General features: G+C 38.4%; 1 protein-coding gene across 2 annotated transcripts in view; it reads right to left on the bottom strand.

Annotated features, from left to right (window-relative positions):
• GLCCI1 (glucocorticoid induced 1) overlaps positions 1-16,367 on the bottom strand; it is an 81,696-nt gene extending 65,329 nt beyond the window's left edge. Inside the window, exon 1 of one of the 2 annotated variants that reach the window (XM_045564866.1) lies at positions 15,363-16,367. In XM_045564866.1, coding sequence (XP_045420822.1) covers positions 15,363-15,804 — 442 coding nt within the window. In that variant the 5' untranslated portion in view covers positions 15,805-16,367. The remainder of the gene's footprint in view (positions 1-15,362) is intronic. The other variant, XM_045564867.1, reaches the window with a different exon arrangement.
• Positions 16,368-18,546: the final 2,179 nt, after the last annotated feature.

Here is an 18,546-nt window from a genome sequence, read left to right as displayed (position 1 = left end):
GAGTATTCTAAATGATATGCTCTAGTTCTGAAGATATTTCTTTTAAAAGACTTCAAAAAAGTTAAGGTACATATATAATTCCCCAAGGTGATCTCTTTGAATACGTTTGAAGAACAGTGATTTTCTTGAGGGATTGGTCAGGACTCTCATCGAGTATTTGTCAAAGCAAGGTGGTGTGTAATTTCAAACTGATAATGATAAGTATATATCAATAATAACACACCTGATAAGACAAAAATAACCCTTTCCTCATTGACATTAAAATAAAATATACAATAAAGTTAAATTTTCTGAATCCTTTTAACACCAGACTTAACCATAAAAACCTTTTTATAAATGGTAAACCAGTGTCAACAGAGATTCCAGTGCTAGCCTGAGTTCTAAGTTTTGGGATTTGGAATCATATGGAGATGAGGAACTGTATTTTCGTATGTCCACATCATCAAGTCTTACTGAAAACTAACATTTTTCTTTCCAAAAAGTGTTTATGTCCATCACTCCCTTCTCACCTTCAAGAAAACTCTCATTCTCTTGTTATTGTTGTTCTAAGCTTAGTATCACTAGTAATATAATCTAATTGAACTAATTCACACAAAGATAGTGAGTCTCAGGGATATTCTTTCAGAGAAACCTGCATTTAAAAAAAAAAAGATAATTGTCAATTTAAAAGGATCTTTAATTGGTAAAATTTCAGGCAAACTGATAGAATGAAATCAAAACATTCACGTAGAGAAATATATTTGGTGGGCAGTGTGATCCTAAACAGTCTAGAATCGCTGCTCTTAAGAAACTGACATGTCAAAAGACAAATAAATGCCTTAAATAGCTATTGTGGTGTCTTTTATAGGTTTTCGTCCATGATTCCTGGTTCATAACTCCTATAGCCCTTGTTATAGTCTCTTGTTATAATGTTGGGTGAGTTAGGCCTCAGGAAACAGAATCTGGCTTCCCCTACCTTTCTGATTGTCAGTAGGTTCTCATTCCAGAGAGCATCCCACCCCATATACCTTAATCACATTTCTCATGGTTGTCCATAAAAACCCAAGAGGACTGGGTTTGATGAGCTTCTGGATAGCTGAACGTGCAGAGATTCCTGAAGGGTGGTGTGCCCAAGGAGGGCATGGGAGCTCTGCACTCATTCCCCCATCACTCTTCCTACACATCTCTTCATCCGTATCCTTTGTAATACCCTTTATAACAAACTGGTAAATATAGATGTTCCCTGAGTTCTATAAGCTTCTCTAGCAAATTAATCAAACCCAAAGAGGGGGACTGTGGGAATCTGAAGCAATTTAAAGCCTGTTGGTCAGAAGTTCCGGAAGCCCAGACTTGTAACTGGTGTTTAAAGAAGGGGGCAGTTTTGGGGACTGGGCCATCACCCTGTTGGATCTGACACTCTCTCTCTCTAGATAGTGTTAGAATTAAATTAGAGGACACCCAGGTGGTATGTGCTGCCTGGTGTGTAGGGGAACACACACATATTGGTCACAAAAGTCTTCTTTTGTACTGATGATTCTTGTGCTGTGTAAAGAGAGAGAAAACTCCATTTGAGGAGTGTTTCTCTCAAAGCAAGCACAGGTTGGGAGTTTTTCCTGAAGCAGCTATAATACAATGTAAAGGTGTAAATATAGTGCTTCAAATGTTTAGAGGAAGTAACACCTATCTTTTATCTGGAAAAGTCAGGAATATTTTGCACAGAGAAAGGCAATATCTGCAAACTGTTTGCAAAAAATAATTAGGGGTTTTCAGGCAAAAAGGTAAGTATATTGGAGGCACAGGTTTTCCTAACAAGAGAACATGGATCCAAAACATAGATAAAAGGATAACAACATTTTTAACAAAAAGTAAGTTCAGTTTGGCAGAAACACACGGTACACAGTGGAGGATATTGAGATGAGTCTTTTATGTCAAGCTACGGATTTTGGACTTTACTCCTTTTCACCAAGGAGCCAATAGAAATCTTTCATTAAAATCAGATTAAAAAAAACTAAGACTGCGCTTATAACAACACAATGACTAAATTAAAGATGTAAGACAACTGGCATGAGAAAAGACTTAGAGGTGACAATTCCAACAGTCCAAGCAACAAGTAATAATTAGGGCATGGAGGGAATAGAAAGAAGCCCCCAGATTCAGGAAATAATTCTGAGGAGATGGGACAAGATACAGTGATCAGTACAACGATAGAAATGAGGGAAGAGAAAAAAATCAAGGATACGCTAGCAGCGAGAACTCAATCCAGTGATGCTCTGGGTCTGAATGTCTCTTAATCATAAAGGCTGTGTTCCATAGAGCCAATGAACAAATTAAAGAAACAACTCTATTTCCATTACAAGTCTCTGAGTTTAAACTTAAATCATTCAAAATTCTTATCTTGAATAACTGTACTTCTATTCATATCTTATTACATATAAATCATGAAAGCAATGACCTAAACTTGCAATTAAATAAACTTTGTTAATAAACTGGTTTTCTTCTCTCAGTAGCATAGAAAAATACACTAGGCCACTTTTTCTAAGCATGTAAACTGAACATGAATTCCCATGCTAAGGAAGTATGACATATTCTATTTTGTGAAACACAGGCTGAATATATTTTAAATTAAAACTTTTCATACAGATGGTAACAGGATCAACAAAAAGATAAGGGCATAAGCAAAACATACAAGACAGTTTTATGATATTTTAAAATATTTAGATTTATAAACTCACGGAATGTAAGGATCATGTCTGTCTTAATTTGCTGTACATAGGTACCATGTATAAGAATACCCACGCTAGTCAGTGGTAATGCAGTAACTATACTTTTCAACACTTGTTTCAACTTGGAATTTACATATCAACATAATTTTCTGCACAAAAATTACAAAGCCAACTCCAGCAGAGAGAATTATGATAAATTTGTTAAGAAAATTAAACTGCAGATAACTGGATTGTCATTCTAAACTATGGTAGATAATTCAGAAAAGGGAATTTATATCTAAACTGATTAATTTTTCTCCAAACCCACACAACAAACTTCTTTCTTACCAAACAAACCTGAAGTAAACAGTTTAGTCAAGGAATTTAGCATTCAATACATGCCTTCAGGAAGGAAATAGAATTGTAAAACTATAAATAGTAAATTTCCCCTTAATCACAAGGAGACATTCAGGACTACGTCTAGTTGGGTGTCCACTGGTTTTATCTTAAATGGTGAGCAAAATCCTTAAGTCACTACCACTCAGTACATTAAATTACTTAAAGTATCATGAAAAGATGACGATGAACCTCTATTCTATATGGAGAAATTTACTAGGAACCAGTGATTATTCAGTGATTGCTGAGAAAGGAATGTGAACTTTAGGGCCCTCACTCTTGCTTGTGTGCACTCACTCCTTCTCATGCATGCGCATACTCTGTCTCACACACACAGAGACACACATACTGCATAGACTTTTAGGAATAAACAGATTAGTTGGTCACTTAATCTCTTGGTCCTTAAGTATATACATAGAAACATTAAGTTAAAATCAGCCTGTAGGAAAACACAATTATAAATAAAATCATAATCCTGCACTAATCGTATTTCTAGTCTAATTATGGTTACTTACGGCTTTGTCCTCCCAGTATTGATAAGCAAAGAAGGTTCTGTGAAAGTTTTTCTTGAAGGAAGAAGAATAATTCCTCCATGAAGCTGGTTAGGAACAGTCTGCTATGAAATTATAACTGAAGTAATACTTGTTTTTTTAATAAGAACAAAATATTCCAGAAAAAGCTTTGGGATATTTATCTAATATAAGCATATCTTTTCATAGAGAAATGTGCGAAATAAAATCATTAGTGCATATGAGTTCTTTCCCTTTCAGAGGTTATTTGAATAGCAAATTTCTTAGAATTTTAAAACAGACTAGATAGGGAATAGAAAAGATCTATTTATGTTCATTTAGAATAGCTTCTTAGGATATTAATTTTGCTAAATGTCAGCAGAACATTTTATTCAGCAATAAGAAATTACACTATTCAGTAATATGCTTTTACAACCTCAGATGAACCTCAACCTTGTGTAACTGACTTCCTAAAAAGTTTGTGGTAAATAACATTTTGGTAATTTTAATCATTTTATCATTTTACTTGCAGGTAAGTTAGACTTTCTGTAATGCAAATAACTACCTCAAAGTCTGCTTTACGTTTAAAATTTTTACATTATAATGAAGCACAAATTAATATGTAATTCACATTCTCCTTACTTGGAGCTCAGTATAATCATGGTTTTTAGGAGGGACTATAAAGACATTTAAATTTTTAATTGAAAAAGCCCATCAAATTTTAGGAAAGATGGTTCTAAGTTTCTCTAAGTAAAATAGAAGCTGATTCCATGGAGCCTCACTAGATCAAAATTCACTTAAATAGAACTTAAATATAACTTAGAAACTCACTCTGTAGAAACCCATCTACCACCTTTCAAAATGTGGACTAGCCTGGTATCACCCATCTTTGTCCAACCTACCTCTGCCAGCTCCTTCTATTTTATGTGAAGGTCTAAATCAATGTTTTCCCATCCCCAATACTGAATGATAGGCCCGAAATGAAGAAAAAAGCCATCAGTTACCTAAACCATTAGTCATTATAGAAAATGAGCAACACAAATATAACCTATTAATTTTAATTTTTGTCAGATATTTCTAGGACTGCGTGCTCTAACAATCATCATTCGGTGATATGAAAACTCTATGTAAATCCTATGTAAAGATTTAACAAATATTTACTGCAGAGCCTTCTAAAAGAAACCATGGTAAATGTTGAAATGCTAAAAATGACACAGGTACTATTTGGTGAAGCACACACATCCACCAAAATTACCTTGAATACAGAGTTCCAGAAACATTAAGACAAGATAGATGAAAAATTGTAACTAAACTATTAAAGCCTCTAGAATCACTACATTATGGAATAATACAATGGGTCAAATAATCCAAAGATTCAGTTACTGTACCATATATTTACTTTCTTTTACATTTTCAGGTAATTAATTCAAGAATGGAATAATATTTTAAAATGAACACGACAAATACTAATGATAATTAATTTTGTTACTTTTCTTACACCTTTCTGTTTCCTAAAATTCCTATATGCAATTTTAGATGGTGTATTATATCGTTATATTCAGGAGCTATAAGCTTTTCTTCAGTGTTCCATAATGCAACATTAAAAAAAATCAACTCACAAGATATGATTCATCTAAAATCATTTGTTTTACCACGAAGTGTAACAATTATTTCATTAAATAGAAATATCTGCATAAAGATGTTATTTTTTTTTGACCACATGCTTAGTACAAAGTAAAATAGGACAACCTATTTCACTAAAGATTAACTAACATAACTGAATAGTAATATGAAAGGCTATAATGCTAATATTTCTTTAAAGTAAAAAATAAAGTGGACAAAAATAAAAAATGGGTAAATTCTGAGTATAAGGAAGAAAAATAGATCATTGTGCATTCAACCAAGATATCAAGTAAATGGTAATATAATGCATGAAAAGCTTATCACTTTCCATTCTAGTTCAGCAGTAGCAGATGCCTAGTCAAAGCGAAGTCCTACTCATCTCAATAGCCTCACAAGGCATCACTGTCCAGCATTACTACACATTATTACTACATATTACTACATTACTACACAAGAAGCCACATCCAACAATACAGTTCAGACTTCTGCAAGGATGTGTGTGTATGTGTGCAGAGAGAGAAAGGGTCAGTGTCATCATCCTAGGCCAAACTATACTAGAATATTAAAACACATATAAGCAGTAATATAGGCATATTATAGAAACCATAAAATGAAGCTATTCTAAGTTTCATCTAATGAAAGAAAATACACACAAACAGAATTGCAACTTCAAAAGAGAGTACCAAAAAGTTCAAGCTAACTTAGCTAAGCATAAGACCATAATAATTCACATATGAAATCCAAAGCTCAGTGAGAATAGTGGGTCAAATGCTTGACATATTTTAAATGAATTATCCCTGTTCAGAAATAACAATGTGAACCTACCAATTGCACCTAGTATAATTACTTTGTAGGGGTCAAAACATAGTTCCTCACACATAGTAGGGATTCAATAAACATCTGCTGTGTGAAAGAGGATGAAAAACCCATTAGTTTACCACTGTACTGTCAACAAGTAGTATAATAGGTGACTCAAACATTTTTTGAATGAAATGATCACTGAAATAACATTAAAGCTAAACTAATCTTTATGTATACATTAACATATGGCCATGTGACCCAAAAGACAAAAAGTGAGTAAATGCGATCCACTGAACTAGGTGTTTTTTAATAATGGGTCACTCTGGTATATAAAATATTATATTACTTTAAAATACTTTTTCAAAGCTATCTGATCACAATATTGCAGAATATTGTAGCTGTTTTCAAAAAGCTAATTTCTGAACACACTCTAAATCTCCAATTTTGTAATACTAATGAAACTACATTTAGCAATGTTTGCCATCCCGTTTAGTAAGTGCTACACACTTAAATGATCTGACTTAAAGCAGGAAAAGGACAGTTGATTCTTTTAGGGGTGATACATCAGAGTAACCCCCAAAATACTTTAGAAAAAAGAAAGTGACACTGTCACACAACTTTTTTTTGAGACAGGGTCTCGCTCTGTTGCCAGGACTAGAGTGCAGTGGTGTCATCATAGCTCACAACCACCTCAAACTCCTGGGCCCAAGCGATCCTCCCATCTCAGCCTCCTGAGTAGCTGAGACTACAAGTGCGTACCACCATGCCCAGATAAGTTTTTCTTTTTGGTAGGTAGTGATAGGGTCTCGCTATGGCCCAGGCTGGTCTCAAACGCCTGACTTCAAGTGATTCTCCTGCCTCAGCCTCCCAAAGTGCTAGAATTACAGGAGTGACCCACCATGCATGGCCTGTCACAGAACTTTCAAAGATATCATAGACATATTTTGTTTACAGACAGTTAGCTTATAAACAAATCTGTATTTTTCTATGATCTTTTTGTACCTTCATGGAAGGATCACTTCACAAGTTTATATGGAGGAATAGCAATGTTTCTGTATGGCTAGACCTGATGTAGCCCTGAGCAACTAAGCCCAACTAGCTTTATTATCTTCTAAGATACCAATATTAATTCACTAATTCAACTTGCAAAGTAATATATTTAACTAGAAAAGTAAATATAATTACCCTGCCATGAGAAACTTTATCCATCACACAGACTCTATAGAAGACTTTCAATCTCCTAACAATTTTTAATGTTACTTATACATAAAAGGAATCATTTCCATATTGACTATTATGGAGGGTTTACAGTAAGCACAAATGACACTCCAATAAAAAACGCCCTAGAAAAAATTATTAAAATGTAGACTGAAATTTCTTTTCTACATCATATCAACAAACCTAGAAGTGAAGGAGCTGAGTTAAGTCATTTTTTAAGGTAGCATGCCTTGCTTTGCCATGAAAAATACTATGTAAAATGCTGCTAAAATATCAAAGGATAAAAGTAAAGAATCATAATGTTGGGGCTGAATGAAGCCTTATGATACTTTATTATAAATGGGCAGATTTTTTAAAGCTTACATTGACAAATATGAAAAACAAAAAAGACTTTATTCTACCCAGATTTTGAAATTTCATGGGAAAGGGAGTTTTAAAAATGCAACGCTGAATTCTGTCTTAACAAAGTGGTAGGTTATTTAAGGACCAAGAGGAAGGCCCAATTATGGCACAATAAGGTTTCAAAGTGCTATGACATTCTTAACACATACCTGGGGTCTGAATCACTAGGGATACTTACACAGCTATTTTAAGTTCTATGGACCTTAGAGTCTAGTCCAATTTGGCTCTAACTCCATCCAACCCCCCAAAGCTATTTTTAGCCTTTCTGTGACTTTACTGTATAGGCAGTGGGTAACCAACCCACTGTGCATGTTTTCCTGCCCGATACACTAACTGGGTTCCAGAAGCAACTTTCAACTATCTTGAAGTCAAGACTCAGAGCATCACAAGGGTCCTTGTGCATGCTGCATTACCTTGGGCAAATTACTTAACTTCTCAGGCCCTCATTTCCTCATCTGTGAAAGATAATACTAAAAGAACCTTATACAGGGTTCTGGTCAAGATTAGTAGTTCACATAAAAGCTCAAAATATGACAACTACTGTCATTAAGAATCATCTAGTTCTAGTCTAATAAACTTTTTTCCTTTCAATAGCAGAAATCTTTTCCCTACCCAACCAAAATCTTAAAAATCTTACCCCCTTCATTTTAAAGATAGAAAAAATAAGATGCAAGGAGTTAGTAACTTGTTATAAGTCAAATGTTAAAACTGATAATAGAACCCAAGTCTGTTGACTCCAAATCTAATATTTCCCAGTATACCTTTTTGTCTCTAAGATACTTTTATGGAACCATTTGGAAAATAAATTACTTTTGTCTTTCATTTTATAATTAATTCTAGAGAAAAGAGCCAGGTTATACTATCAAAGAATAATCTAACCACCCATGCTTCATTCTATCTTCGTCAGAAAATCAGCAAATAATCCCAAAAGCAAATTTATAGACACATTTATAGCATAACTCTAGTCAGTCAATATTCCTTCAATCTCATCTATAGTAACCATTTTGCTAAGTATATGATACTTATTAATGGAGCTAATTAAGTCACGAAGAGTTCATTTATGTCTTATTCACTAGTTTCTGCTTAGAAAATAAGTATCTAGTAATTTTAGAACATGCTTCATCAGAAAGTTAATGTAGAAGTTAATATTAGCTATATGGACTATTCACAAAAGTTCTCTCTTATGGCCATACTGGATAAATAACGGACTATTACTGTCAGTAGTTGATAGGTATTTCATCTTCAGTAATACTAGGCAGCAAATTTTAGCAGTTTATGCCTTTTTGTTATGAAACACATCTAGATGGTTGGTGGATTTCTTAATAATCCTAATAACTTGGCAGATAATTTGGACATACAACTTTTCATACAACCATGGGCTACATTTGTTTAATTCATCCTTATTTTTGGTGAGCCATCCTTAAAGTGTACCATGGTGGCACTTGATCAGGTTACATACACACAGACTTCAAATGCACAAATTACAGCCTCTTGGTCAACAGGGCTAAATCAACCTAGTGCCAGTTGCTGAACCAATCCTTGAGACCAGTCTCTGCTTAGTGAATCTTGAAGCATTAATCAGTTTAGCAACATATATAACTAATTTATTTTAACATCTATGAAGGGAGAAGAGGGGAGAACACTTCTGCTCATTATAATGTGATTCAAGGACAGTATAGATTTTGGTTACATAAAAGGAAGGCCAGATACAAACAAATTCATATCCCTGAGCCCTCAGGAACAAGGATTTCCCACCTCCCAACCCCCACAGACACTTTATGCAAGAAAGAAATGGAGAAAAATGGCCAATGCATCCATAATTCTATTTTAGTTTACATTCACCAAACTAGGTCTTACATTTTTAGATTTTCTGAAAATGTCAGAGCATGTCCCAGCACAGCATAATAGTGCCATGGAAACAAAAGAAAACCAATTCCTTTGTCATTCTTTTAGCTCAGAAATCACAGCTGATCATCAACATTACAGTCTTTTTGAGTTAAGAGCAACAGGATAGTCTTGTGGAATGAACATTGGATCTGGAATCAGAAGATCACCATTCTAAATCCACTTCCTTGCTGAATGAAAGTATACATATAGTTAGCACTCAAATATGTTTTCTTCCTTCCTTCCTACCTACAACAACTAGAGATATAGCATAATAGAGGGGAAGCCACTGAGGTATTACTGAACTTGCCCTCTGGTATTTGCCTCAATTAACATTCACTAGGAGTAAACAACAATGCTTAAAGGTATCTGCTATATTTCTTCATATTACAATGAAATTTCCAAAATTTGCTCATAACATAAGTCCTTAGATTTTTCAGAATTACTGCTAACCCATTAAAATTTGTTTTACAGAATAAGCACAAATATTCTTCTAGAATAGCTGGAAGATAAATTAAGTCATGGTCACTTCCAGGGGCTCAGATGAGGGGTACAGGGAAAGATAGGTAGCTTCTGGTTCTTTCATCAGTTCCCCAGGCTTTCCATATTAATAGATGAATACTTGTATTCTCTTTCCTCCGTTTACTTTTGACAAGCCAGTTAGAGACCATAGGTTAGATAAGCTCAACCTCTTGTTAAAATAATTAAACAGCATATAGCACAGACAGAGTGTCAGTGATTTGGTTTCTTAGATACTTAAGAGAATAAAATTTTATTTTGAAGACAAAACACAACAGCGCCAGGCACAGACCCAGGACAGGAGCTGTAGAAAAGCCTATCCTGGTGGTATCTGGCAATTTTAGGCTCCGTAGAAAAAAACCAAACTAAAATTAAGAATAACAAAGTCATCAGTATATACTCCTTGGCAGATTATTAGCTACATGTGAAGGTTTTTATAAAACAGATTTTTAGAAATGTTTTAAATTTCAGACTTAAGGAAAACCCTCTCCTAGTAGTAGCCATTTGTTGAATATTGTCATTTATTTCTATTTTATTCACAGCCATGGAGTCCAGTTACTCCTTCGTTTTCTTATTCACATATAGTCCGCATTTTCACAAATAAAATAAAAACCACAAGGATGTTATTATCCTTCAACATTTCCCCAATGTACAAACCCTAATTTGCATTAAGTCCTTGCAAAAATCGTACACTGCAGTGAATAAAATGTCCTTCTGTAAAAAGTACTGTAATTAATAAAATGATTTTCAGTTCGATATATGCACATAAAACTTTACATACAATTAAAAATAACTAAGGTGTTTTATTCATCTTAGGTATTTAATATTCAATATGCTTAGAGTAATAGTTATCTGAGAGGAATATAATCTCTGAACATAAGACAGTAGAATGATTAAATAACTATAAATTCATTTATCTATTTTGTTATTCACTCACTGATCTAGAAATTTTCAGCACCATAAGATAATTTGATGGGGAAAAATTAGGTCCATAAATAATAAACATCGTTGGTATTTAGTGCAGTTCTCAGAGGCCGAGAACCTTTCCCCAAAATCAGTAATTGAAACCTGTCACTTTAGAAAAATCTAAAACTTCAATGTTTTTCACTCCAGTATAGAAAAGCTTTGAAAGAAGTTCCTATAAGCACTCTAAGAAAATTGATCTTAAAATGGAGAGGATCTTAATTTTCAAGAATATCAGCCTGAGAATAAACTTTATAGGAAGGGAATGTCTGAGTATCTCTAAAAAGTAAGAGAAAAAAGTTATTAAAATTTGTTGCATTACCCAAACTGAGCACACATAAAAATGACTTAAAAAGAGAAATTTAATGAAAAAATAAAAAACTGAAAGCAAATGAATCAATTAAAACACATAGACACACATATATTGCAAGCAGTCATTCAACATTATATGCTGGCTGGCTTTGTATTATCTTTTAAAATAGAATCATAACTTCTTTATGTATAAAACAATGAGGCTCTCAAGATGCTCATGAAAAAGTCTAATCAAATTGCACTCTAGAGTTAGCAATCTGTTAGAGTATTAGGCCTCAATAAATCGGATCTGTTAAATCAGGAACCAACACATGCTATTTTTCATACCAGGGGCAATATAAACTACAAGCTCTTCCATGTTTTCCTTACTGGATGTGGTACACTTAAAAACAAGCAATATTCTCCATCCAGAGTACTCTAAATGCAACTCTTTTTACATCTTTTAAAACTCGTAATTCATCCTAATACCCAATCTTTATGAAAACAAAACTACAAGGGGATTTGCATTCGCTACTTACTATCTTGCACAGTAAAATCTTGAGTATTTGTTCTGTGTTTAAATCCGGGGGTTTTGCTTTATGAGGTTTCAGAAAGAAGCAACTTTATTGTATTTTCTTTTGGTTGTTAACTAATGATTTTGGCTTAAAGATCATTAATTTCAACACTAACATCCTGCTATATTCTCATTTGAGTTGTTCTCTTTATCTCAAAGGTAGACTTTATATATTACCATTACAAAAAAATAACTATTTGCATAATACTTTATGATTTTACATCTATTACAAACACATCACAGGGAGCCTGAGGATGCATTCAGCAGCTTGTCATTCACCACTTCAAGACCCTTCAGAATCAAGCAAGGGGGAGGGTGACATTTTGCTAATGGCAGAAGTACAGAAATGAATATAAATAACAAACCTTGAAGTTTTAAAAATACAAAAGAAAGAAAAAAATACAAACAAAAAGAGGATGATCTATGAGCATAAACAAAAGTTTCAATTTATAAAACTCCATGCCCTCCATATAGAGCAAGGTGTTTGGAGATTTATGCATCTTCTATTATGGTAGCTGTTTAAATTATCTAAAACTATACTACAAAAATAAAAGACATTACCATCTCTTTTTGTTAGATTTATAAATTAATATCATAATAATACTAAAATTGATTACTCCTATTTACAGAATTCAGCTTTTCTTCAGCCTTGTGAAATAATATGAATATCAATTCTCTATTACTGTAGCCTTAACCCTACAAATATGCATACTAAGAATGTTTAAGAGGGAGATGATGATATAATGTGTTTAGAAATTGTGTTGTTTCATAATTTCTTCTTGGTTAAAGAATTACCAAGAGAATATTTTTTAAGGCTTCATATTTTCTTTCATAACCATCACTCCAGATAAAATAAATAAAATACTGAATGCTCAGTTATGTCACCTCTAGTCCAAATGCCCATAGCACTTGCAGCTTTTTGTAAACAATATGCCCCTATACTAAACACATATCCCTTGAGCCACCATCTACTTAATTCAACACTTTAAAATATAGTTTAAAATGCAGTATAACACCACCATCTTATACACACACACAGACACACACACACACACACACCACTGAAATGTGCAGAAAAGGAAGGAGGTGCAGAGCAAAAGAAGAAATGGAGCACGTTGTTGTTTTCCATTCATGCAGTATAGTGATGTCAGTGTCTGCAGCAGCAGTGGCAGCGGCAGGAGCCTTGACCAGTGGAGGCTAAAATCCACTGAAGTCAGAATCTTGCAGAATTCAAAAGAAACTGAGAAGAAAATCATTTGAAAAATTAAATCAACTGTTCCATAGTACAGACTTTAAATGGCTAAGTAAACAGAACAGATCAGTAGTATAGTTTTAATTTGGGTGGGGAGAACAAGGTGGGATGTGGATAAGTAACATAGGGGTAATATAATCAGGGAACTAGGAGAATAAGAGTCTGCATTCAAAATCACTTCAGTGTAAGAAACTGACAAAACCACCCGGTGTTAAAAACAGTAGAAAAACATCTTTAGCAGAGTAAGCCCTTCCATTCCCAACACAAGCTCTCTGATGCTGCAAATCTGTCTGCTGCACAACCAGACTCAGGAAAAGTGTTTTCATCATGATTGCATTAAAATTGCATTAAATTCGGATGTGCCATACTACAACAAAGAGGAGAGTTTAAGCCTGATCACAAATTTCATTAAAACTACTTGATGATGGAGCATGTAATTCGTAAGCAATTAAGGCTTTTGAATGACGCAGAAAAACAAGTTGTACTATTATCTGTTGTAAGGTGTTAGTGTTTATCAACAAAAGCAGAGGAGGTACTAGATGGCCATTATATTGTTGCAGCAATTGCCAGAACTTCTCTTACTGTGCCCACAACACCCTCTGTACACAATGTGCAATGTTTATTTTATGCCTCTTACATTAGTCCCTAAAAGAGAATCCCAAAACTCCATTTATGCACTCGGCTAAATCACTCAAAAATTTATGGAACTGCTGCTTTCTTTTTCGTTCTGTTACCTCTCATGTCATATAACTCTAGAAAAGGGAGTTGCATATGGCATTAATCTGTTAGAAAATGGTGGCCTTTTCTATAAAATACAGCCAAAGATGTGTGTTCAGTTGTGTTCATTATTAGGGCGATCACGTTGTTTTCATTCATTCATTCAGGATTTGCTGGAGGATGTCAGTTTCTGCAGCAGCTGGCTTGACCTGGGGGAGGAGTGGGGGAGCAAATTCCTCCCAGTGCATACAGATTACAGGATGTATTTCTTAGTGCCCATGTACTCATCCCACTGCACTACATCCTACACTGGGTCACTATCAAGTGGCCAGAAAACAACTGCCTTGGCAACATGCTAATTACAGGTCTGAAATATTAAAATAAAAACACCAAAACTGCAACCATAATGCAGACAACCACTTTCTCCAACTCTAACACCTTCATTGAGAAAACTCCATTAAAAAAAAATTCCACATACCACATAAACATTATATAGAGCCTGACAGTGTTCCCTTCCAAGCAGAGATTTTTCCACTCAGTATGATCGTTCCCTCCACAATGCAGCAGTAGCAGCATCTGTAGCTCTAGGCTGGTATCTAATACTATTAGCTATTCCACCCTTCCTTATGAGCTTTAAGTCCCAGTGTTGGCTAATCTTCCTTTTCTCCCCCAGGACTCAACTACATCATGCACTGTGTCCCTAGACATAAACAAAACAAAACCAAAACAGAAAACATTAAGGGAAGCCCAAAGCATCCACCAGTTCACCCTTACCTTTGACACCTAACAAAAAAGAAACTTGAGACCCTTGAACATCCCAGCTGAACTGGTAAGTATACTTAAAAAATGAAAGGAAAAAATGAATACATTCCACAAACAGGTTTTTAGAAATTTACCATGGAAATCTCGGGTTGGGCATAAACTGTGCCTAGCGCAGTAGTGCTCTGATGCACGACTATATAGAGAGATAGGTAGACTTGGAGGGGGAAAAAGTATACACTTCAATTGCACATTCAAAACTGTCCCCTCTACATATCCAGCAGATATCCTTACATCATAACTAACACCACCAGCCCTCCAAAAGAGAAAAAAAAAAATCATCCCGGTAGTTACAGGCACGTTAGGAACTTTGCAGGAAAGCACAAAGAGGCTGTAGAGATTACAACCACCACCTTATCCGCTGCTGGAGAGTTTGTGTGCGTGTTTAAGTGTTTCGCCCAGCTTCTCCTTCCCCGGCTACAAACAGCAAACACACGAGTGAGCTAGCCAGCTCTTAAAACTGAAAAACCTTTCGAAGCAGGCGAGCGATGGAAGATAAAATCTGAGGGGCGGCACGAGGGTCAAATAAAAGTTGCTTTTTTCAGTTCGCTCCTCCAAGCCCCGCGGCGACCGCAGGGGGTCGAGATTCCCAGAGCCACTTTCACACCTTCGATAATGCACTAGCAAAGAGAAGCCCGGAGAGGCTGAAGTTTCCACGGAGGGCACCGTCGGGGAGACGCAGCCCGGGAGGACGGGAGGGTTGGGCTCGCTACCTCTGCACACGGGCGAGCCGGGGCTCCGTCTCTCAGGTGAGCTGCTCCTCCGGTGACTCTCGGGGGACCGTCTCGGGCGGCCCTTGGCCCGGGGCGCCTGTTCAGCCGCGGCTGCGGCCGGCGGCGGCGTCGGGCTGGGCGGGCTGGGGCCGCGGGCCGCGCCGGGCCCCGGGAGGCTGCCCAGCGAGGCGGCGGCGGCGGCGGCGGGCAGGCGCGTGGGACTGTGCTGGCTGCCCCGCAGGAGCTGGTAGGGCACCGTGGCGCGGATGGGCTGCAGCAGCCGGCCGGCTCCCGCAGCCGGGGCGCAGCCCACGCCGCCGCCGCCCGCACCGTTCCCGCTCCCGGCGGTGGCGGGCGGGGAGCCCGCGGCGCTGCGCCGCATCCTCTGCGGCGGGGGATGAGGGGTCTGAGAGGAACTGGAGGAGGAGGAGGCAGTGGACATGGTCGCCCCGCGGGCCCTGGACGACGCCCGTCGACACGGAGGCGCGGGGCGGGAGGCGCGCGAGCGTGTGGGAGCCGGCGCGGTGGAGCGTGCGAGTGTGTAGGGGGGAGGGGCGGGGGTACCGGCGAGGGGAGGAGTCTCTGGGCTCCCCCTTCCCAGCGCACACCCCCGCCGCCTCGGCGAGGGGGAGGGGAGGGCTGCGAAAACAAACGGCCAATGGCCCCAGCCGCCCGGCTGGGCTCGGCGTGGCGGTCACAGCCGGGGCCGCTAGGAGCCCGGAGCCGCCGCCGCCGCCGCCGCCGCCGCCCCGGGCATCGCGCTGACAGGGCAACCGCCCGGATCACGCAGCCCAGGGGGCCGATCGCAGCCTTCTCCTCAGCCCTCGCGGGGCTGCACACGCGGGAGAACCCGGCAGCTGCAGGGAGGCCCGGGACCCCTGCTTCTGGGGACCGGGGTGAAGGGAAAGGGCCTCGAGGTGCCTGGAGCTCCGCGGGATCCGCGCCACCGCAAACGCCGCCGCCGCCGCCGCCGCTTCTACCCACTCCTCACTCGGAATGGCAACTAATCCCCCCATTGCACCCCACCCCCGGCACCGCCTCCCGGCGCTCCAGACCCGGCAGCTGCCAAAACGAGCATAGCCATTGGCTCCGCCGCTCTCCACTAGAACTCTAGTGATTGGCTCTCGAATAGAAGTGAGAGGCGCATCCTCCAACGACAGTGGTACCTCCTACTTCGGGGGCGGGGCGTGAGGAGGATGGGGTGGAAAGGGGGCTGTGCGCGCAGGGAGGGGCGTGAGAGTTGACAGTCTTGGAGGTGAGAGCGGGACTACGAAAGTGGGTCCCCGTGTGTCCTGCGCGTGCCCCGACACCCACAGGCACGCACACGCCGCAGTAAGCAGGTTGTAAGGGCTCCACCCTCCTGGGCCGTCAGTGCAACTTGAGACAGAGGACACTTGAGGCAAACTTTTTGCAAGTACGCTTGCATCCGGTGGGATATTTTAGTGTTAGAACCAGAAGACTGAATCCCTTCCCCTCTCATTTTAGTAATCTTGAGTTTTCGTGACTAGCCTTATTAATCAAAAGCACTTCAGGTGATCAGAAGCAAAGCCTGGAAGCTAGATTGAACAAAGAGCCCATACTTTTACAGCCTGTCCTAACATTTGTAGTTACGCAATGAAAAGAGATAATCAAATTCTATGTTCCAAGACAATAACTCTGAATAGCAGGGGTCAAGAAGGAATTTTATATCATTGCCCCACCAATTATATATATTAGTGGAGGACACCCCCATTGCCTTTCCCGAAGCAGATTACCTCTGCAGAGGAATAAACACCAGATGTAACAATCCACTGTGGTAAATTTGTTTTTTATTCTACAGTGAAACTGAGGAGGTACAAAGATTTTGGATGGCTATCAAAAACCTGAATTTATCCCCACAGTAAACCAAAGTTTTAAACCTTAAGCAGGAACAACTAATTTGAGAACCTTCATCAGACATCTTCCATTAATTTCTAGGAGGTTAAAAAAAGAAATGGGATGGATGTCAGATTGGTCTACTCCTGGTGTCTGTCCATGCTGACAAGCTTTCTCTGATTTCAGGCACTATATGCAGGGCTCAGTTTCACTTAGGGGAGTCATCCTTCTCTGCTTTGTTGTGTGTTCAGACCAGAAAGCATATTAGGGCTCTGTAAAAAAATTAATGAAACTCAATAAAAATACAAAAATTGCATCCAGCACTTCACCCCATTGAGACTAGTGATAGTTCCTCACTTTATCACATATCAGAATAATAGCTAACATGGTGAATATTCACCATGGTCCAGCTACTGTTCTAAGGACATTGTATGTGTTCATTCAGTCCTCATATAATCCACAAGGTAGATACTATTATTATCCCCACTGTATTCTCAGCTGAGGCACAAAGAAGCTAACTGTCTTGCCTGACATCACTCAGCTAGTATGTGGGGAGGCAAGAATCTAACCCAGACAGACTAGTTCGAAAGTCTTAGTAAGGCCTCTGCTCTGGTGCCTCATTGCTGAAAGCTGTGGAGTATCTGATCAGTAGAGTATGTATTTACAATAGTCCACAAATCTCATCTGTGAGATAAGTTTCCGTTAGTTCAAAAGAAATTTTAAAAGTGAAAAGAACCCACTATTTTTTTTTTGCTTTTTAGAATAACATATTTTAATGATAACTAGAGTAAAAACTTTACTCTTTTCAGAGTGTTACGTGAGGAGCTACTATAGTTTGATGCAAGTATTGTTGCTACTAAGCCCTCATATAGGCTTATTAGATTCGTTAATATGGACCTTTTCAATAAGATGCTAAGTAGGGCACTCTGAAAACTGTATGCTCTAAAAAGTTTAAAATAATTAAAAGAAACTTCTCTAGTCAAGCACTGCTGATGAATTGATTGCACCCTACCAACAGTCCCTCAACACACTCACTCATGTGGTCAAAAGTAAGATTCAGCCACACAGGAAGAAATTAACCTATGACATACTTTAATCACTTTAAATTCTTCTTTTAAAAAAGAACACTGTAATAATCAAGCATAGTCCCTTCACAGCTTCGGTCCCAACCCCTGGGCCCTGACCAGTACTGCTGCTGCACAGCAGGAGGTGAGTGAGCCAAGCTTCATCTGTATTTACAGCCACTCCCCAGCACTCGCATCACCGCCTGAGCTCCGTTGCCACACCCCTCCCACCCCCAATCCCCCCCCCCATGCGTAGAAAAATTGTC

Source organism: Lemur catta, chromosome 11 (assembly GCF_020740605.2).
Source record: "Lemur catta isolate mLemCat1 chromosome 11, mLemCat1.pri, whole genome shotgun sequence".
Classification (NCBI taxonomy): Eukaryota; Metazoa; Chordata; class Mammalia; order Primates; family Lemuridae; genus Lemur; species Lemur catta.
This window is presented reverse-complemented; position numbering and strand designations above follow the sequence as displayed.